Genomic DNA, 23,295 nt, shown 5'->3' on the forward strand with positions numbered 1-23,295 from the left:
TCATGAATAAATGGGAAAATGGATTCTCCTAGGGGTTTGTTAGATTTTTCACTATGAATATTTAAATATTGGAGATGTCACATTTTAGGCACACAAAAAAAAATTTGAAAATAAAAACCAGAACAAAGTACGTTTCATTTTAATGCAATTTGTTCCTTTTGACAGCATGAGATGTATGGGTGAGATTGGCATGCACCTCAACTAATCCAATAGGCCTTGTAATGAACAGTCTGACACACCATTAGTACTCTTGAGGGGACTTGATCTGATAACCTTTGAGAAGTAAACCTAAGATCTTAGCAATTGAGCTACCCCCTTCAGGGTTCAATCTAACACTTTAGTCGTTAACAATTTTTTTGAGCTTTTAAAAAAGGTAATATTTGAATATCTGTAATAAATTCGCGAATAAATGCGAATATTGATTCTTCTGGGGGGTTTGTTAGATATTTCACTATATATAAAACTTTCTATTCGTATTTCTCCGTTCATACACAACCTTCTCTCTCTACATACACACACACACATACAGTCTCAGTCTCTTTTTTCACTATTCCCCATGGCTTCTTCCTCCTCTCACAATGGTAAGCGATTAGAATGTCAAAAAGAATCATCTTCTCGTAAAAAAAATCATTCTTTGTGCATTTTCTTCGATTTACTTTAGGAATTTTCAATCTTTATGCCTCTAAATCCATTTTTTTCCTGTGATTACATCGTGTCTTCTTATTTTGTGAAGGAATCAAGAACGAACTGTACAAGGAGCTATGGATGGCTTGTGCAGGCCCTTTGGTTGATATCCCTGTCCAGGGAGAGAGAGTTTTTTACTTTCCGCAAGGCCACATAGAACAAGTATCATTTCAAAGCGTTGTTCGTCTAATCTTTATATTTTATTAACAAAAATTAGTCTGATTTTCTTCTTATAAAAACTTGTGCTTTTAGGTTGATTTTATTTCCAAGAAAATGGATTCGACAAACTATATCAAATTTGATAGTCGTTTTTACAATGAAATTTTTATAATTGGTCCGTAAGATTCAAATTTGTGTAGATAGCAGTCGAATCAAAAACCCTATGAAGATGAGTAAAATCGATTTTTTAAGCAAATTTATTGTGTAGGATCGAGCAGGAACAAATCACCTTTATACAATAAATTTTATGAGTTACAAAATTTAGAGGATCAGAGTGACCATCACACCAACTACTCCCCTCGCTTTGTCACGTGATATTAAAATTTCTAAGATACTATATAATCAGTGTTTAAAAACTTGATTTGATTATTTCTTGCAAGATTGAATTATGGATATATACGCATACGCATACGCATCTGCATCTGCATCTGTATCTATATCTACATCTACATCTGTTTGTTTTTATCCTCTAAAAACTCATCTTCTACATTTGAAAATGGAAGTCATGTGGGATGCAACTAATTATTTACCGAAAGTATTTGTATTCTTTTATGTATTCATATAAAGATGATAGTCGGTTTTCAGGAAAACACCCAAATACAAAAATTTATTTGTAATTTTGAATAAATTATTATATAAGAGTACGAAATTTTACTTATATATCATGATTAATTTAAACAGCTGGAGCTAGAGGATTCAATGAGTGATGAACTCATGAATCAACAAATCTCAAAACTCGACCTACCATACAAGATGCTTTGTCGTGTCATCAATTTTGATTTGAAGGTATATTTTATTTAATAAAAAATAAATATAATTTAGTAATTAATTAATTTTATTTAATGAAAAATAAATTATAGTTTAGTAATTAATTTTTTTTTATTTTATACTTTTAATTTGTATGTATTATTTTTTCTTTGTTTAGGTTGAACCAGAAACTGATGAAGTCTATGCCATCATCAGGTTACATCCATTTCAAGAAGTGGTAGGTTTAAATTCTTTTATGAACACACATACATAATAAGAGGTTCATATAAAAAGATTGTAAAAATTGAATGTCAATGAAAAGTTCAAATATAATTATTGAAAATATCTATTTGAAAATATATGTGTGAATCCATATAAATAACCTGTAACGTTGATTTATATATACATCTTTAAATATAAAAAAATTCAGTAATTTCGTATATAAGTATTATTTTAACATTCTTTTTTTTAATTGAGTGGCCTCTAAAAGCGTGCACACACATGTGTATATATATTCATTTTCTATGAAAAGAATCATATGTTAGAGATAGACGATTTTCCGAAAATTGATGTTATCATATATCATTGTTATTTTTGTTTACTTGACGTTTAAAGTTGAAATCGTGATAAACGGTAGGTACATGACACCGCTCGCTACGGCCATCCACCATTAGAGGAGCCAAAGCTGTCTTTTCGCTCGTTTTGTAAGATCCTAACTACCTCTGATACCGGCAGTGCATTCTCAGTGCCTAAAAAGCTTGCGGAAAATTGTTTGCCTCCACTGGTAATTAACTCGTTGAACTCATGATATTTAAGCGATTAAGTTTTTTCATCTATTTTCTTTCGGTAAAAACATATTTTTCTTTCAAAAATCAATGGTTTATTTGTAGGATATTAAAAAAAAATGGTTAAAATATATTTTGTATTTTGTTTTAGGACATGTCACAACCACAACCAAAACAAGAGTTGATTTTAAAGGACCTCCATGGACGCACATGGCATTTTACGCATGTTTATAGAGGTATCTCCCTTTTTCTTTTACTCTACAAAAATATTTACTTTTTAATCCCATAAAATGAAATTTATTTTATTTCTTATTTAATATAATGATCTCGATCGATATAACAAGCGTTTTTACACATACTTTATCTGATATAATTTTATTTTGATGTGGTAATTTTCAACTTAATCAAGAATTATAATATAACTTGACAGTTTTTCTTTCACATCATCAATAGTTACAAAATCTACTGATTGCCAATCAAAATGGTTATAAGATAAGAAAATTTGAACATATGTAACACTAAATAGGAACCAAAATCACCTTCTTTACATTTTCGTATTTTGGGCTTTCTCTAATCTCTCACGATTATTGTTTTAACTTGAATTGTCAGGAAATCCTCGAAGGCAGGTTATCACTGCTGGCTGGACCACATTTGTAGCTTCAAAGAGACTAGTCGCGGGAGATGCTTTAATTTTTGTGAGGTACTCGGCTTCATTTTAATTTGATGAAATCGAATGCAAATAACAAACGGATTTCCTTAGAAACATTATCTAAAATCAGTATCGAATGCGAAAATACATTTTGTAAAAGATAAATTTTAACATTCCAAGTATTTCCATTTTATCAAAGATACTTGATATTGCATAACTCAAAGTACATGTTTATGTACAATTTGCAAAGTTTAGATACTTGATTAACAACCACCTCCATCTCCATCTCTTGTAGACATTCAAATAATGAGTTAGGTATCGGGATTAAACGATTTCGGCAACAAATTCCCTCGACTTCTTCGATCCTATCAAGGGAAAACATGCACACGGGGGTCCTTGCTTGCGCTTCGCACGCTCTTTATACAAATAAGGAGTTTGTGGTCTACTACAACCCCAGGTACACTTCTTTTTCATAAATAAAACCTCATTTTTAAACTCCATAAATCAAATCCAAAACATTCTAAAAAATATATATTATACCCTACATCCTTATCATGGTCATGGTGGAGGAAAATTAAACGTCTGGATTCGAAGCCCAGACCTTCCATGCATTCATTTTGTAAAAATGTCCACCATCTTACCTCTGAGTGTATCTTCTTCAAGAAATTTAATAGGATTTGTGGGAATCTTTCAGGGCATGGCCGTTCGTCGTACGGCTACATAAGTATGTTGTAGCCAACGCGATTAATTTCGCAGGCTCGAATATTATGATGAAACTCGCGTCGGAAGAAGATTCCCACATCGAAATCAGGCAATTTTTTCGTTCATCCAAGATGTTGTTGCTCTTACTTGTTTCCGTTTCTAGTATTCACATGTTTGTGTTTGATTTCATCAGGCATACCGGAGTAGCTTTAGAAGAAACCGATATCTCTGAAGAATGGCCAGGTTCTACTTGGCGATCAATAAAGGTTTCTTGTGAACTTATTATTATGTATATATATATGAATCGATCTATCTATTTTGGATGTGTGTGTATATATCTAACTTTATGTAACTACTTACTTGCAAGGTTCGATGGAAGAAAGTTGTTGATCAAAGGTCTACTATTCGGTTGCCAGAGAGGGTGTCTCGCTGGCTTCTAGAACTTGCCGAAGATGGTAGATCCAATGTTAGAGAATTGGAAGCAGGATCGTCGTGGTCAAGGCACAAGAGGTTGCGAATATATGAGCATGGTCCAATGAGTCATGGTGGTAATGCCAATTGGGGCGAGTCAGTGCATGCCATCCCTTGGTCATCAACTGGCTTAGTAGATGAAGGAAAAGAATGCGAGAATCCACAAGTGTTAAGATTGTTTGGCGTAGATATACAGCTCGTCCCATATTCTAGTGGTCATGTAATGGTGCAAGCGCAAGGGAACGATTTGGTTCAAACGGTGGACTTGAGTTTGCTGGAAGGATATGAAGAGCTCAAAAAGGAGTTGGAGAAGATTTTCAAGATCAAAGGCGAGCTTCATGGCCACCAGAAATGGGAAGTTGTATATGAAGATGGTGATGGTGATTTATTGGTTTTGGCCGACAAACCATGGAAGTAAGTAATTTTATTTTATATATACATACATACATACATACATACATACATACATACATACATACATACATACATACATACATACATACGTATATATGTATGTGTTGTTTTTGTTCATATATATATATCATTTACTTTGTTTTTGGGTTAATTGTGAATTGGATGTTTTGTGCGATGTGATACAAGGGAATTTTACGAGATTGTGAAGAAGATCATTTTAAGGGCGAGTGATTATGAAGTGAAGAAGATGATTGATCTTGGATTCAAGCTTTATTTGTGATAATAGTAGCTAGGGGGTTTCATGTGAATGGAACAAGTTTGTGTTGTATTTTGTTTTATGGACTTGTCACTTTCAATTACATAAGAACGAGAAGGGTACTCGCGTAATGTACTGAAATACATCTTGATTTTAATGTTTCGTTTTATTTTGTTCCCTGTCGATGTTACAATACGGTTTTATGTGGTTTTGAGAAAAACAATAATATTTTTATTTTTGAATAAAATATAAATTCAAAGATATCTTAGAATTTTTTTTTAAAATAGCGATGTTAGTATCAAATTAATTATTTAAAAGTTCTTGTTTTGTTGTGTAATTTTTTAAATTAGGTTTTAATAATGAAGTAATTTATTTCTGATTTAATAATATATTTTTTTATAAAGATAATAATTAAGTATTATGTTAAAACACAATATTTATCCTAATTATATTTTATATTTAAAACGAAATGTTTATCCAGTATTTGATTATGTTTATCTGCAGTTAGTTACACGAATTCAAGTATGGAGCTTTAATAAGTTGTAATTATAGATTATTTACTTGTAATCTTGAATTTTAAGTAATATGCATCAATAAACAGTATTTTATGTATAAAAAATGATTTCTAAGAGTTTTTGTGAAATACTTTATAATATAGTATGTATATATATATGCTTCATTTTTCTCTCCTTACTTTTGTCAATCCAAACCCCTTTTTTCCATATCATTCTAACAGATTCTTTAAAATAGAGAAAATAAATGTTTTGAAGAATTTTAGATCCGACACATTCTTTAAAATAATAAAGAAAAATAAAAGAGGATAAAACTCCCCAAATCCGTAAAACATTTTAAAATTTAATGTTATGAGAGAGAAAATGGGGATTTCGGAGCATTTACAACATTAACCATGTGTTCTTGAGACGGACAGAAAAAGGAAGGAAAAAAATTATTTGTGTTTTCAAATTGTAGGAAAGAAAATATTTTTTCATGTTCTTGAACATTGAGAAATAAAAAGGATTTTTCTTTATCAATATGCCTTTTAAAATTATATCATTTAGAATGAAAGATTGGATAGTTTTTTAATTTTAATAAAAAATTAATGTCTTTTGGTTCCATTTCCTCTCGCATTTGAAAGGAAAGTTTTGGAAGAAAACTTATCATTATTTTTTTTCCTTTTTCTGTTAAAAAAGTTTTAAAAACAAGTTTTTTTTTTACTTTCTCGTAATTTCCCTCTCTTTCCTCTCATTCGTAAAAGAACAAGGCATAAGAGCATTCCATCACATTCTTTAAAATAAATAAAATGGAGATTTTTTATTTAACACATTCTTTAAAATATAGTTTTAAATAATAAAAACAAGAGAATATATATTTGGAAAAATCTTTAAAATTTGATGTCATGAGTGAAATATGTTTTTTCCTTTTCTCTCAATTTTGTTTAAAAGTTTGTCAGAGATTCTATAGATTTCTTTTATCCAACATATTCTTTATAATAAAAAATTTAAAGAAAATGTAAACAAATCTGGAAAAAAAATCCTTAAAATTCAATGTGTTTTCAACTCTCTCTCTCTTTGTGTCTAAAATTTATTTCATATTTTGGAAATATGTTGAGTCCACATATTCTCTAAAACAGAAAATAGATAAAATAAGAGACAAAATAATGTTTTCCAAATTTAAAAACAAATAACTTTAAATTAAAAGTTGTAAAAGGAAAATATGTTTTTAAATGTTAAAAACAATCGAGAAGATAAATAAAATTTTATTTTAATTTAATTTAAAGAAGTTGTTTTATTATTTTACATCTTTAAATTAAAGAAAAAAAAAATATTAAAGTTAAAGATTTTTAATTTTTAATTCCCTAATTTAAAAGTTTTGAAATTAGCTTTGGATTATGTAATATTTACATCTACATCCCTCTATAAATGTCGTTTAAACAACTACAGTCCACAAGTATGGACCTACAATAACTCCCTGTTTCATCACCAAACAAAACGGTAGGGTCTTTGCAAGTCCACACTTCCAAACCACGAAATTCGATCGACCGACGAGCGTCATGCGGTTTTGGAATAATATCGACCGATCACGGCTTTAAAACGAATCATACCTAATTTAAGAACCGACGGTAATCAGCATAACTTCATATCATTCTCAATCTAAAAACCACTGATATGATTCACAATATTTGAGATGTCACACATGATGAACATAACTGCAAACTCGTTACAAAACGATACAGAAACCATAGCTATACACCGACTAGCTAACAATTCGAAGCAAACAACTTTGTACATTAGGCACTACAATTGCATTAAAATACCTGCCACGGCCCCAGGGGTGGCACCCTGGTGATTCCAGGATGGTGGTTGGTATACTGACACAAACATACCTGCCACTGCCCCCGGGCATAGCAACCACAGTTGGTTCCAGGATGGTATACTGACACTAACATACCTGCCATGCCACGCCCTAGGGTGTAGCACAATTGGTTCCAGGATGATATACTGACACAAATATGCCACTAGGGTGTAGTACAGTTGGTTCCGGAGTGGCATACCGACACTGGGATGATGACTAGATGAACATCCATCCAACAGTCCACCCAAGAAGCAAACCCGCACCAACAAGCCCTAACCCGACCGCAAAAGCCACAGCATACGTGCCTATATCATGTTTGCAACTCGGAACACCTTTTTTGGGTCGTGTTTTCCTCTTGGCAGATGGCGGGGGCAAATTTCTGCGTGCCTTTTTGCGAGCTACTTGCCATGGAGAAACCGGGAAGACGGGTGTGATCTTGTTGGTTTTGATTTGATTATAAAGATTTTCGAGTTGTAGAAGATAGAGCCATTGCTTATATGCGAATAACTGAGATGCTTGTTTAAAGATGAGCTTCACGACATGTTCTTTCTCTGCGTAAGCTTGTTTTGCGGCTTTTTCTGCTTCCCTTGCTCGTGTTTGAGAATGGCGCAGAGCTTCTAGTAGCTTCCATTTGGCTGGATCCATCCCGGGAGTTGTTGAACCTTCATGAGCCGTGGCATCACCGCTCTGTGTACTTAAAGGGCTGACAAGATTCGAAAAGAGAAGTACAAATCAATGACATTTTGGGTCAAACTTGTTGCTAATAATTCAATTTGGGTGCGTCATTTATTGCAAATTTGAAGAGTTTACCAGAAAACTTCAACATGGTAATCTATGTTTTCACAACATCTAAAGAGTTCATATATATAATATAACTACAGAATTCAAAAGTAAATAGTTTGACCTTAAAAGTCTTTAACACTACAAGAATAATATCCGCTTTATAGAACCCCAACTCTGTCTAAATGTCCTAAACAAACCATTTTATAGGACTCAATTATGCATTCTATAGAACGCCAAATCCGTCAAAAATATTCTAATAGATTGTTTTATAAGATGAACAATTATGCGTCCTATGTAAAGGTGGTGCTATAGGCTGAAAAACGTTTTTGGACGTTTTAACAGGATATATTTGAAATAAACAGCTGATTAATCTTTTTATATGATATTATCTGAAAAAGTATTATAAAAACAAGTATCCTGTAAACAACATATGTGTTCATATGACACTTCTCCAAAGTGTCAGAATTTTCAAAAGTGTCCTAAAAATTTTGTGAAGATCCCCAAAAGAAGTCACGACATCATGATCCGATGCTTTTACACAAACTCACAATTGTTTGATCCTCAAAACTTTAAAGTCCTATAAAGTGATGCTTAAACTTATTTGGCGTACTATAAAACCGATCTTGTTTTAGTCTTAAAACCAAACAGTTTGACCTTAAAATGCGAGCTATACCTGACCGGCCCTGAACTGGCGTTATGCCTGTCGTGAACGGTTTCTAGAGTTTGACAATGGTGCTGTTGTGGCTTCGAAATCCCGAATGTGGTAAAGATTTCATCTTTTTTGTGTAGGCATTGATCTTTAGCACGTGGGTCTCTCTTAAAACTTTTGTTTTGCGGCTGCGGAAGATCGCAATTCTCAATGAAATCGTGTGATCTCTTTGCAACAAACGAAGCCAGATCACCTTTATCGGTCATCCGCCACCATGGCAGCTCGTGGTTCTTCTCGTTCTCCATCCAATGAGGAAACTCCGAGTCCAAACTGAACTCATCCAGTTCTTTCAAAACAGTACAGCAATCAACAGAATCCATCTCCACAAACTCATATGATTCTTCTTCCCCTACATGATCGCCCTTCACAGTTGATTGAGAATCCATAATGTCGACAAATTGATGAGAATTTCCGGCCTCGAAGGTGTTGATTTTTTCGTTAGTCAAACCCTTTTGGTATATAAAGTTCGACTGCGATTGAAGCCACCATCTCGACTCCGGAGAAAGATTTGAATACACAGTGTTGGCGCTCGGAGGGGCAAAATCGTCCAACCCATTCGTAGTAGGTCTAGTGTCAACTAGTTTAGTCAATGAAGAAGAAGCCGGAGGAACACATGCTAATTTGGGAGCTCTTTTCGCATCTTCTTGGACGAAACAACGGTTGGCGGTTCGTTGCCACGCTGCTCGTGCTTCGGCTGCGGCCATTACTCACTCATTCCATCAATACATCATATTGATTCATATATAGACCTAAAGTTTACCATTTGATTAGATGAGAAATTGCATTCTATAACAGATATGTTGCAAATAATCAAACAAAAGATGAACAATTACACAAATCTTAATGTGATTCTTGAAACAACTGTGGATAAATATGAAAACAGTCGGTAATATTTCCCAAATGAAGTCAAGAAAGCAAAGGAATGGCAGAATTGATCCCTAAAGAAATCTTGAAATGCCTAAATTGAAGTCACCAAAAGGAACCCAGAAAAAAGGATTTGGATAAGTGATAAATCTAGCTTCAAATGCCTAAATTCATCTCTCATTTCAGTTAAAACCTCAAAAAAAAATGGAAATTAACGAGAAATTATGATGTTTTTCAAATGGGAACTCAAGAACCCTAAATCAACAAACTTAAACTGAGAAACCCAGTATCAGAAACAAAAATTTAGAACCAAATAATCAAAGATATGAGATTTTTGGTCAAAATAAAGAGAGATTGAACCAGAAACAAGAACACCAAGAGAAGATCTGATGTTTACAAACAGTTAATGCGATGGAAGAAGCTACAGAACAGCTTGATGCAAATTAAACAAATACGTCTCGAAAAACTACGAATTTAACAAATGGGCAATTGGTAATTCACGAAGAAGTTGTATAAAAAAAGCAAAATCAGCCAAGAATTATAACATCTATAGAAGCAATATATGAACAGTAGTGGAGATATAAAGATCAGGAAGAAGAAGGAAACTGAAAGTAAGGAATCTCACCAAATATTGATGGGAAAGTGGAAGGGGTTGTGAAGATCTGAGTGTGAAATTATGAAGGTGGATTGAATCTTGTAGCTTTATGATGATGTTGAATCACCATTCTTTGGAACATGAATTTTCATTCCATTTTTTGGTTTATTTTCGGTTATTGTTTATCTACTTTTCCCACTTCTTCTGTTCCTGGACGACGTCGTTTCTTGGTTCCTTTTTCTTTTTTCTTTCTTTTACTTAAATATATAGAAATAGATCCACTAAGAATTTGGTGTTTGATAATTTTTGGTTGATGACATGTATACTATAATTGTAACATTAATTTTATGTTGACAAAATAAACTCAGTGTTTATTTAAATAGTAATTAAAAATAAAAATAATTATTTAATTTCATATAATATAATGCGTTCATTGTTTTATAAGTCTAAATTTTCGGTCCAATTTAAATTAAAGGAGTGAAAATTTCATTTTTCTGTTTTGACCAAGATTTGAAAAATAATTTCGATCAATTAATTATTATTTAATATCTTTGACTAAAAACCTGTTAATCTTCTAAAATTCAAATAGCCTTATGGTGTTATCTTTCTAAACACCAGTTGGCCTTTTGAACTTAAGCATCTGAATTTTGGTTTGCCTTTCGTAACTTTATATAGTGCAACCCCTTTTGATTGGAGTTCTACGGTGGGAAAGAAAGCAGCTCGAAGGTGAGAACTAGCTTGTCCTAAACCATTTAAGTTATGTGGTGCTACCTCTTTGACCCCACTTTCTAATCAGTTAGTACAACCACTGTAAGAGGCGTTGTCTTTTGACCCCATGCTTCATAGCAATCTTATGTTAAATTAACTTTTTATAAGTGTGTATTTCACATCTCTTAATCCATATTGTAGTTTATTGATCTCGTGTAAAAGCATCAGTATCCTCAAAATGATTCATAACATTAGAATCAAGTACATATTGAAAAAAATATGTATTTAAACAATTTGGATCATAGGTTAAAAGTTAAATCACTTGGGTTGAAAATACTATCAAATGACTGATAATAAAAAATAGCTTGCTTAATTTATTGTGGCAAACTAATAATTGAATATCATAAAAAATTTAGAAAAGAAAAAGGAAATACCATCAGAAACAAATATTTTGTACACGTTGGAAATATATGAATACAAGAAACTATCGTATCATTCTTTTTGTTTGATTAGATTTTTCTAAGTATGATATCTAATTTTTTTTATAAGAGTTGCATGTCCTATTAGTCTGATAGAAGCTTATCCAAGCTCCTAGCTCAGTTTGAGCGACTTTATTCGCAAATAATGTCAGAGGTATCTTCAAGTCGGTTGATTAGGGTCAAATTGTATCCCAGATCTAGAACTGTTTTCAACAGATTGTGTACCCATAAATCCAGAAATTGACAAAGTAATATTTTTGGCCGGATTATTTCCGATATAATCATAAAAGACTAATTTTTTAGGAATTTGAAAATCGTATACTCGAGTTTTTGCTCCTACTCTTCTTCTCCTTTTAGGAGAGGGTCGTCATTGATCCTTATAATAAAAATCAAATACAACAACTTCAAATTTTTAATGTTACTATAAATTTTGTGATATGTCAAACATCTTGTAGTATCGATCATAATTTTATATTAATCTGGATTTATCTATTTAAATTTTTAAAAATTATATATCTTTGACTAGATTTTTGGTATAATTTAATTTTCTAAATTTCTAGAGTCAAAAGAAAAAATATTCTTTGATTATTACCATTAAGGAGGTTTAATTTAATTTATCATATTTTTATTAAATTATCTTAACAATATAATTAATCTTAAGAATTTAAATTAAAAATTATGTTTTTTTTCATCCAAAGGCATGTCTGCAATGCGTTCGGCATTCCTCCAATCCCAAGTAGCTCCTTTTCTTTTAACTAAAGAGCATTTGACTTAACGGTATCGTAGCATTTAAAAGTCAGATATTCAAATTTCACCAAAGATAAAAATGGTGTAAATAAGTTTATTTATTGCATTTATCATATATATATATATATATATATATATATATAGTTATTATATGATAAAAAAAAGTTATAGAATTTGGAAATATTGTTATTTCCAAAAATGGGTTGTCATTAAATCCATACGACAGTAATTATTGCTTTTCAGTAAAAAACTATTGATAAAAATATCAGAGTCATCATGCACGTGGCAAAAGAAGGATAGATGAGGTGGCAAATAAGGATAAGGACTATGACTATGCACCTTTGGAAGCAAACTGTTTCATTGGTTGATTTTAGATTTCTTTTCTTTTCGGTTCTCGGGTCGGGTTGAGTAAAAACCCGACTACCGTATTTGGAGGGTGGGACAGATCACACACGTGACGTGATGTGTGGTTTTTGTCGTTTTGTGGTAGAACAACAACCATGACTTACAACCAATTCCGTCTTTACTACTTTATCCGTCTTAAAATAATATTTTACATAAATAAATGTTTATTTTTAAAAGTAATGTTTGTTTTGTTATTTTTCCCTTAATTACAAATAGAAAAATCTTTTAGTTATTATAAAAAATAATCATTTTATTAATTTAAAAATGTAATAGTTACATTTTTAAAAAAATTGTATGTTTCTTTTACCATAAACATTATTTGAAAATATAATATTTATTCCAAAAGATTTCTATGATTTATGTACCATTTAATTAATTAATATTGTTATTAATAATATACCAAAAGATAATTAATGTTGTGGGGTATTTCCAACATATTTACTAACATTGGAAAAAAAAAGATTATAGAGCTCTTGCGTTGCGTAAAGTTGAAATTGAAAAACTTCCATCACTCTTATATAAGGGGTCGTTTGTTTACCTATTAATAATTTAAGAGGTAGCATCTGAATCGTTAAGAAGTGAATCTTATTTGACAAAAAAAAGTTTGTCTCTTAATGGTTTTAAAACCATCTGAATGATTTTGTATCATGAGCCTCCCTTAACCATTCAACGCCTTAATTTCATACAATTACCAAACAATTATATTTCATTTTGCACTATATCATGAGAGTCTCTTAATTATTTCGATCAATTAATCATTTTAGCAACTGTCAAACAGCCTATGAGTTTATAGTAACATCAATCAGTATGATAGAAAATTTCTTGAGTCACTCGATAACTGATATTAATGGAAGGGTGTGGGAAATTTCATTACAACTAATTTATGTTAATAAACTTGAATAAAGATATGATTCATCAAATATTCTAGTGTTTGAAAAACAATATAAACATATCATCTATTTTGTCATTTAAGAATAATAGCAAGTTTTTATATTAATTATAAATAAAATATGAAATGAGTAAAAGTTAAGTGTTTAGGATTAGGTGGGATGGGAATAGAAAAATCAATGGGTGCTCATTGGAATCTCCAATGAAACTAACAAACAAATCCAACACAAGAATCTTAAGCAACTCATCATCCATAGAAATTAGAAAACATTTTCAAACACCATCTTCTTATTTCTAGAAATTATCTTCTTCTTTTCCTTATATTTTTTTGTAAATTATTCCTAAATCACAATTTTAGTCCATATATTTATAATTTGTCGTTGTTTTCATTCTTATGATTTACAATTTATTGTTGTTTTCGTTTTTATGGTTTATAATTTAGCTTATTATAAATTAATGTTTGTTTTTTAAAGATGATATTCTTTCAAAACAAGCTTCGTGGATTTGTAAGAGTTGAAATGTTACAAGCAACCTATTTTGACCAAAATGGATATCATCAATTTCACTAAATTACAATTTAAGTACAACCTAAATATATCTCATATAAATATCAAGGTTTTAATGCTATGCTTGATAAACTAGTTGATAAGCTAGCTCATAATTACAAATTAACTGGTAGTTGATAAGTTAGTTGATGAACAAATGTTTGACAAAAATTAGCTTATAAACATGTAAAATGATCAAAAATTGCATCTTGAAAAATTTATCAATTACAATGTTTAATAATATAACTAAAGAAATTTCTAAAAATATAATATGTTAAATTAAAAGAATTTCAAAATGATTATTATATACATTATAAGTTTTAGATTTGTTAAAACAAATTTTAGAAAAAATCTATTAGTTTATGATTTTAAATAACTATTAAATATAATATGAATAAACATAAAAATGTCAACCTCACGTATTCTAATTAATTCATAGCTTTCCAAAATATTTAGTTAATAATTAAGTTAAACATTTTATTCGAATCATTTAACATATTTTTATTATCTACAATTCATAGCTTTCCAAAATATGTAACTAACTTATGGTCATCCAAATATGTACAAAAAAAATAAGCTAGTTTATGTTTGTCAAACAATGCATAAATGATATAAAAAATGATACTAAAATTAAGTAAAGGTAGGTCCTAATATATATTTTCAAGCGATACTACTACCTGATTGCAAGAAATGAACCTTTAATTATTTATGTAGAAGCTTTACAAATCAATTGATTTGTTCCTTACTCCGCAAGCAAACAGAGGACCCTTCTCACACCCAATTCTTCCCAAAAAAAAAAAAAAAATGCCCAAAGCCATGGGGTTGAGAATTTGCACCCTTCCAAAGGATGGATTTGAACATAGCGATCCATGTCACACGGTTTATAGACATACATGCTTATGTTATATTTGAATTATTATCTCAAAAGACTTGTAATAATTTGGATCATATCGATATAACTAAAATTTGGAAATATAGAAACTAATATTTATAAAAATAATAAGAAAAAAGGATAAAAGTGAAATGGTAGATCCTTCGTAAGTTGAGCAACATGTTTTTACCAAGAAGACACTATTGTTCAAAACAGAATTCTTAAGATGAGGTATTGAAATTGAATGGTTAATGAAAGCTGTTGATTTATATTTTATGAATTATGAATTTATGATAGTGGATATAAAAAGTAAAAAGTAAAAAGTAAAAAGTAAAAAGTAAAAGGTGAGGGGGCTGGGTTGGGAGATATTTATATATTTTTTTTTTCTGTTTTGGGCTTACATCTCTTTACCACAACAAACACAATGACGACGACAAGGCTTAAGAAATGTTTATTTATGGGCCTCAATCTCCCATAAAACAAAACCCAATCCATCTGCCCCTAAACCTAAATACCCCTTCACTTACACTTTTAAACAAATATATATATATATATATATATATATATATATATATATATATATTAATGTTTTTCTTGGGAGTGTATTAAAAGATATTATATACTAAACATTTGAAATGTGTTCAACACTTGTGTGAGTAAATACACATGCGTCTTAGATATACGATTTTGCATCAAAGTCGATATTATAGATTACAACATATAATGACAGGGTTTTGATTTTATCTTGAATCCCTACTTGTATTGACCAAAACATTGATTTTGGTTCGCTTCTATTTTACTTGTCAAAGAAGAAGTCGATACCGGCTAATATGATCATAAACATGTCTTAATCACTTGGACAAAGACAATTGATTATAGATATCATCAACGTTATTATCAAATCCAAATTATATAATACATATTTTTCTCTACTTATACTTATAATAACATTGACGATAGCTACAAAAATTTTATTTAAAACAAAATATTTCCTTCACATTTGAAGTATTTAAATCGAATGAGATGCGTAACCATTACACTTTTTTATGCTAAATTACATATTTATCCTTATTTTATTTCCCTTTCTCCACAACTCTTTAATATTTGTACATTAATTAAGGGTATATTTAAGAATTTACTTACTTAATTTTAGAAATAACCTAAACATAAAAAGAGTTATATGAAAGGAAGAGTTTGATACAATAAATAAGGACAAATTGCATTAAAAAAATTAACGTAATTTAACTTGATTCATATTTTAAGTAAAATATACTTTCAAAAACTTATATTTTGGTACTTAAGATGTAAAATTGTAAATATTTAAGTATCCGGATAACCTGTTGAAGACTAATTTTAGATTAAAAGAAATTCATGTCACTAACCATATTAATAAATAATACTGAGTTAGATACCATATCACTTGTCAAATCAACATAATAATTAATTAATGAAAGTTTTAAAACTATATTACCAAAATAAGAATCAAACTAAAATAGGTTATTTTTTATGCAATTTACTTTGATAAATAAAAAATGAAAATATTTCATATTATTTAGAAAGAAAAAAAGTAAGGAGTTAAAAGGCCGACCAACAAACAAAAGGTGAAAAGTACGAGAGAGGGAGGTATCATTCTAGAATCTACGAGCAAAGAGCAAGGAATCCCCAATTCAGACCCCTTCTTCTTCTTCTTCGTAATCCATATCAACACCTTCTGAATCAAAAATTGGATTGAAATGGAAGCAAATCAGACAGTAATGGAGCACAACGCCTGTGGGATGATATCTTGCGACAAGATTGATCGGATGGCTAATTGGATTGGGAACAGCGTCGCCTCCGCCTTTTTCACCTCACTCGAACGCTGTTCTTGCATCAATCTCAGCACCTCTCACGATGAATTTGATGAAGGAGATGATGATGAAGAGGCTAAAGATCGTCCGCTTATACTCACCAAACCTGTCATCTTCCTTGATGGTTCTCATCATGAACCCGATGCTGATAAGCTTCCCCCTGTGTAAAGTTTACAAATACACATGCACTTGTATCTAACTATGCTTCACTAAAAACTTTCATTTTGTGAATTTCATTTCATTTTGATGCAGTCTTGATAATATGAGTTTGTTTTTCATTAGGATATTATCTTAATCTGAGCTCATAGGTTGCTAATCACTGTTAATTTGTTAAAATCAAACTTCATTACAGATTCTCATGTTGTGAAGATGCTCACATGAGCGTACGTGTTTCAGTGTTTGAACTTTGAGCTCTTAGGAGAATGATCATCGTTTCTCTATAAAAAAGTTTAGTTGGTGACGGGGTTATTTATTTTTGGGGTTCCTACGAATTTGAAGAAATTTTCTATGGAACTGTCAACCAGTTTGCAGATAACTTTGTTTTAACACTAATATGCATGTGTTTTTGTGTGTAAAATTTGAGCTAATTGGCTTATCCATGACTAGTTATGTTTACTTCTGCTATCATGTTCTGAAAAGGGGACTTGATTTTAGGATTCTAGGAACTGGATAAATTTTCTTGAGATTTATCATGATAATGCAGGAACGTATGCTTCTAGGAAGTAGGCATGTGAATTTAAGTTGTGTTAAACCGAACCCTCTGCTAAGTTCAATTATCTGAGGTTTTTTCTTGACACTGTTAGACTCTGCACCATGAACCTTTGATCCCTGTCAGTTGCAGTATCAGATCAAGTCTCCTGGCTGGATATTAACTTCTTATTTGGCTATCAATGAATCTTTTATGATTTATTTGGAGAGCTTCAGCTGTGCATGAGGTTGAATCATTACATTACTAGATCTATCTGTCTGATAATCTGTTTCTTCTCGTACCTCTGCAGACCTGTTATTAATCTAGTCTTGGTGTCGGTTTATCTGTTCTATCTCTGTTTCGATGTCTTGTAGTAAACTCTGGTGCACCAAGTTTCCTTGTCTTTGCAGGAGTTGCATGGGACAGCCTTGTGTGCAGTCTCTTTTCGTTGCATTTTTACGAAGGGGTTGTTTCATGGCTCGAACCCATGCCATTCATTTAAATAAGTTCCATGCTAAAGTTGGGAAGTGATTACTCTCTCCCATAATTAGTCCTAGAAAGACTACAATTGCATACAGAGATCCTTAATCACTAACATTATACCATTTAACAGGAATAATTTATCATGCTCTTTTTTGTCTTAAATAAAAGCTTGGATAGGGATTAGGAGGATGAAACCTGATTTCTGTAGCTGTCCACAGTGGTACTAGTTGAGTTGAAGAACATGAAACAGGTACTGCTCGATTAGTTCACATCTATTCTGGTTTGATAACCATGCTAATGAGTACTTGTTTATAAGTTGATTGATCCTGGCAGGATGGGAAATAAAATAAAGGGCACAAAACAACACAAGCATACTTAGTCTGTTTGTTAGCAGCTTAAATGAGACTTACTGCTTATTCGGTTAGCTATATATGACTGTTTGGTAGTGGCTTAATGATATAAAGAGTAGCTTATACAGTAAGTTTCTAGGGGAAGCTTTATGTAGAAAGCCAAGTTTTTTTTCCCTAACATGTCCTTCCCAATTAAAAAACATGCTCATTCCATCTATGATAAAACTTTCCTCAACAAAAACCTTTCCAATCTATACAAATAGCTTAATCCATACAGTGCTTAATGGAAAACCAACCAAATTAGTATGGTGAAATTAAAATTGGAAAGATAGGTTAATGTCGATGTAGGGTTTTACGAACCATGGGTAAAGCCTAGCACTTGGAGTTCGTTCTTGCTATTTACACATCCCATCTTCCCTCATGCCCAATAAAATTTGTCTAGTTGATGCACCTTGGCAAACTAATAATCTGGTGAGCTAGAGATCAGCAGTACCAGGATGGATTAGAACATGAAGGGTGAATATGTCCCTTACGGTTTCAACTTTCAACTGCCACCACCTTCTAGGATTTGATGTGGAAATGATTGGTATTCCAAACCATAGTTGGCTTTTGGGTGAAAACTAACCACTAATCTTTTAACATTTAAAAGAAAGAAAACACTACAATATGCAGGAATATATTTTAACAAATTGTGGGAACATGAAGGCAAAAAGAAACTTAAGTATTGTACTAGGGATTTTTGATCTGAAATCAGAGTCCTGTAAAATGCGTATTCCCTTTTCATGTAATTCTGCACGAATGTTGGTTTATGTGTAATCTGAAAACCAAGTTTAATGATGGTCCTCGAGTTTAAGATGATGTCAATTACCATGTAGGTTAACATAAGACATATTAAGACTCGGAAATCCCTTTAGATGAATACGTTCAGAATGGGTTTCTCCTCTTTTTTTTTTTCTTTTTTTTTCGGGATTCTGTAGTGATTCTGAAAGGGTGTTAGATTGAGTGGGTCAAAACTGAACCAATAGTCAAGTTTCATAGTCATTCACGGGTTTTGGATCTTGAATGCAGCCATGGTTGATTTCCCGAATAGCTGATCCCAACTCCCAAGTGCTGCCACTTCTGTAGGAACCTTGTGTAGAGAAGAATCCAGAACCCGGTTTTTTAGTTATGTCGAGCATTTGACGGGTCTCAGCTGAAACTCTAATTGCAGGATACGATCCTGCATTCACTTTTTGGGTGTTCTTATTCCAATCGCAGGCCGTGACAAATGGGCTTCTTCAACCTTCACAGCCACTCTTGATCAATAATAAAGAGTCCTCCATCATCGGTACGTGAAATCCCTTTGAATCTTTCTATAAATGGGACTCCAACAGACTTTTGGTCTAGTGGTATTCAGGTTCCTATAGAGTCCAGCCAACCAGGAGGCCTGGGGTTCAAAAGTGAGAACAATGTGTCAAGTTTATTTGCAATATAAAAATATTATATTTTGAAAAAGAAAAATTCCAAGACCTGGTTCATGATGAATGGGGGGTTGTAGTTGATTAGACAATTGTGGCCCACATTAGACAAATGGTTCTTCATTTGATCCCAAAAATCAGCAAACCTGGACCCATCTGTATTTTGATGTCTTACTTCATATATTATTTAAATAAAGATACTAACCTTGGATTAAGCATAAATCCCTAAATGTTACATTTTCAGTTGAACCAAATTTGTTTAAATGATTCGATTTTTAATTTTTTTTTGGTAAACATGGGAATTTGGAGGACCACGAATGATCTGGAGTCGTCGTAGGTGAACCTTCATGGTTACATGGGTTTTGGCAACGTCTAGACAACCTCCTGCTTAACCAACAAACCATGTGGTTTTAGATTTATATTAGCAGAATACATGGACTTTAAGGGGTGTGTGGGATTACTTATTTAAAACAACTTATGTTTTTTTTTTGTAAAAGTGCTTATTAACTTATGTGGTATCAAACCGAAGTTTTGTAAAAAATGTTTGGATTAGCTTATGACGGTACCAAAAAACAATAAGTTGATAAGTTATTTTTTAGTGTTTGACAAATTTTGTTTATATATGTAAAATACCAAAAAGGACAATCTTCCATCCCCTTCTCCCCTCAATCTCCTGGTGAAGACCATCACCACCTCCAACCGCCGTGAACCACCATCTCCTTCCCCATGTCTCATATCCATTTTTCCCACCTTGTCTTCTCTCTCCCTTTCTTAGGTATTGATCTGTTTTCTTCCCCCGCCACCACTACTGCTTCAACTCCAACTGGGGTTGTTTTTGGTTATCGATTTTCAACCCTCCAACTCGATTTTGTTTTTGGGTTTGCAGAGATTAAAAATCGCAGAGGGTCTTCCTGGTTTTCTTTTGCAAGGACGGTGGTGGTGGTTCACCTGTTCATCCTCTTTTGATCTCTCTAAAATTTCTTAACCATTTTGATCTCGATCAGTAATCTAGGTTTGCTGTTCAATCTATTTGATTAATCAAGAGGTATCATGGGTTTAACAAGAGGTATCCATTGATTAGAATCAGGTGTTTAACTTGAGATTAGAGGGAAAGCGTTAGGGAAATCCATTGTTTCTAATTAGTGATTTCACAGACGGGGTGGGAAGATTGCTGAATTCATAAGGTTAAAATTGTAATCCGTCAAAAGTTGATTTTGATAAGTTAACAATGACTGACTTATCAAAAACTGTTTATTACCGGTATAAGCAGTTTTTTTTAAACCCAAACACAAAAAATAGTTTATTGGCGGTACTAGACTGAAATAAGTCGATAAGCATTATAAATAAGTAAATCCCAAACAACCTCTAAATCTTTTCCAATAAATTGGTGATGGTTTAAAAAAATTGTGGTAAGCGGCTCATCAAATTTGAATTTATTTATATTTTATGAATAAAAATAAAAATAAAAATTAAAATAAACATTGATTCATAATAACACTAACTTTAATCATGACATGAATTAAATAAATATTAAAATGAGTATAAATTAGCATTATTTTAAGTGTGTATTACACAGTAAAATTAAAATAAAATATTAACATTTGATGAATATGATTTTCATATTAAATTTTAATCTCTTGTTTTGTTAACTATGAGTGTTCGGATGTATCTCGACTAATTATAAAGTGTCGTGTCTGTAAAACAGTTAAATTGAATTGAATTTTAGTTGTCGTGCGGTAGGGGTAGGAGTAGGAGGGGTGTTTTTGTCAAAGAGGACGTATGTGTAGTCCACCCAGCATTATCATGAATCCCCCACCACATCCTGCTTTTGTCGCCTTCTAAAATCTAATTTCTCTTCTCTTTCTTTCTTTTTCTATTTTACCATAAATAAACAGTTAAATATTTTAAAATAATCCATAATTATGGTTGTTATATTAATTTTATATGATTTTCTTATTACAATATATAATTACAAAAACAAAGATACAATGTTCGGCCTTAATTATTGGATTTTAAAAGATTCTAAATATTTGAAGTTGTCGTCGTTTGAATATGTTGAAAACAGATCATCACTTAATTCTTTGTTTATTACTTTATGGATGCGGCCTGCCGTCAAATTGTTAACAAAAATTTATTAAATAGTAGACTCAGATCTTATGTGATTATAAAGTAAAATTACATGTGATATAACACGTTCAAAAAAAAAGACTCAGGTTGGTTGATACGACACATTTTGTGATTATGTATTTGTTTGCGTTTACATATGACTTCACTTTTTTTTGCAAACTGACCGTCTTTTCCTTTTCATTTAAATCTTTCAAGATATGCATTGAATAGATACATGTTATTAATAAATAAAACGTTGAATTGATGATATAATTTGTAGGTGGTCAACTTTTGTCATGATATTAAACCTTGATTTTTATGAACCAATGACCAATCACACCTTACATTTGTTGTTATTGCAAAAACTAGTTTTTCATTGTCATTATACAACACTAATATTTAAAATGATTTTCAAATAAAGACATAAAATTCCCACTCTTTGTATATAGAAATGAGAGTGATGATTTATTTATTAAGGGTTTTCTTTTTAGTTTACGCATAAAATTATCAGTTACTTTCAAGTTACATATTAAAAAAAAAGCGATATTTATCCTTCAATTATATTTCAAAAAACAATTAAAGTTCTAAAACATTTGCTCAAAGGCTCCAAACCAACAACAAATATACCATTTGAACGACATTCATTACCGGTTCAGTATTGAACTTATTAAGGCAACGCTCGAGGCATAAGACAATGAGTAGGAAGGCCCGATTTTGGTTTATCCATTAGAAGTAGTGAGTTTTCATGAAAACAACAATTCTACTTGTAAAGTAGAGAACACATTTGTGTACATCCCATATATCAGATTTGGGGTGGACTTAGTACGGTACCAAATGTCTTTCCCTAGTACTGTATACCAACAAATTATAATTGGTACACAAAATCCTATACCCATATATCAACCAACTGTACGTGGTGCCAACGTATTTCATTTGGTACATGTTGGTATCGATTATAACTTCAAGTAACATATATAAAAACTTGTCATTTTGTTCATATTTTAAATGACATTTTGAGTTTTCTGATAACACACATGAAGTTTAAATGTTTTAATTGCAAGAAATAGAAATTGCAAACATTCAAGTATTCAAACAAGATAATTAAAGTTACAATGTTTCATATTCAATACATAAAAAATACAAAAAGTTTAATAAATAAACAAATAAGTCGGTACTATGGTACTGTTATGGTATACAACTTCCAGTACCATATACCAGCCAAGCTCACATACTTGGTACAATGGTACCAACAAACTGTAGTTGATATGGTTAATACCATGTTGGCTGGTTTTAGTTTGATACAAATTTACCACCCTATACCAGATATTACTTTCGAGTTAAGCATACTGTGTTTGTTCGGTTTGGTTTTATCCACTTTTAAAACCTCATTCGGAGTGGAACAAATTAGGGGTTCAAGGTAGGCATTTGATGGTTGTAATTTAATTGGAAAAGTAAAGGCACTATCATGAGAACAGGAAGAATAGAGAGAGA

The 23,295-nt window shown here is 31.5% G+C and overlaps 3 protein-coding genes across 3 annotated transcripts; 2 read left to right on the forward strand and 1 right to left on the reverse strand.

Moving 5' to 3' along the window:
- Positions 1 to 556: 556 nt before the first annotated feature.
- On the forward strand, positions 557 to 4,675 carry LOC112526458 (auxin response factor 11-like). Its single transcript, XM_025136741.1, has 10 exons — positions 557 to 581; positions 734 to 846; positions 1,585 to 1,689; positions 1,829 to 1,888; positions 2,288 to 2,434; positions 2,587 to 2,671; positions 3,045 to 3,135; positions 3,779 to 3,895; positions 3,980 to 4,052; positions 4,154 to 4,675. The coding sequence occupies exons 1-10, from the start codon at positions 557 to 559 to the stop codon at positions 4,673 to 4,675; spliced, it is 1,338 nt and encodes a 445-aa protein (XP_024992509.1).
- Positions 4,676 to 7,069: 2,394 nt separating this feature from the next.
- LOC112526849 lies at positions 7,070 to 10,432 on the reverse strand. The gene is made up of 3 exons (XM_025137272.1): positions 10,261 to 10,432; positions 8,736 to 9,520; positions 7,070 to 7,982 (listed from the first exon to the last, which is right to left on the reverse strand). Exons 2-3 carry the CDS (start codon positions 9,473 to 9,475, stop codon positions 7,496 to 7,498), a joined length of 1,227 nt encoding a protein of 408 aa, XP_024993040.1. The 5' UTR covers positions 9,476 to 9,520; positions 10,261 to 10,432; the 3' UTR covers positions 7,070 to 7,495.
- A 6,052-nt stretch (positions 10,433 to 16,484) lies between these two features.
- On the forward strand, positions 16,485 to 17,001 carry LOC112526470. Its single transcript, XM_025136752.1, has one exon. It carries the CDS (start codon positions 16,607 to 16,609, stop codon positions 16,886 to 16,888), a length of 282 nt encoding a protein of 93 aa, XP_024992520.1. The 5' UTR covers positions 16,485 to 16,606; the 3' UTR covers positions 16,889 to 17,001.
- The last annotated feature ends 6,294 nt before the right edge of the window (positions 17,002 to 23,295 follow it).

Source organism: Cynara cardunculus, assembly GCF_001531365.2.
Source record: "Cynara cardunculus var. scolymus isolate 2C chromosome LG 14, CcrdV1, whole genome shotgun sequence".
NCBI lineage: Eukaryota > Viridiplantae > Streptophyta > Magnoliopsida > Asterales > Asteraceae > Cynara > Cynara cardunculus.

Coding starts and splice junctions, on each gene's coding strand:
- LOC112526458 (XM_025136741.1), top strand. CDS start 557: ATGGCTTCTTCCTCCTCTCACAATG. Junction 847..1,584: donor CGCAAGGCCACATAGAACAA/GTATCATTTCAA, acceptor TAATTTAAACAG/CTGGAGCTAGAGGATTCAAT. Junction 1,690..1,828: donor TCATCAATTTTGATTTGAAG/GTATATTTTATT, acceptor TTCTTTGTTTAG/GTTGAACCAGAAACTGATGA.
- LOC112526849 (XM_025137272.1), bottom strand. CDS start 9,475: ATGGCCGCAGCCGAAGCACGAGCAGCGTGGCAACGAACCGCCAACCGT. Junction 7,983..8,735: donor GCCAGTTCAGGGCCGGTCAG/GTATAGCTCGCA, acceptor GAATCTTGTCAG/CCCTTTAAGTACACAGAGCG.
- LOC112526470 (XM_025136752.1), top strand. CDS start 16,607: ATGGAAGCAAATCAGACAGTAATGGAGCACAACGCCTGTGGGATGATA.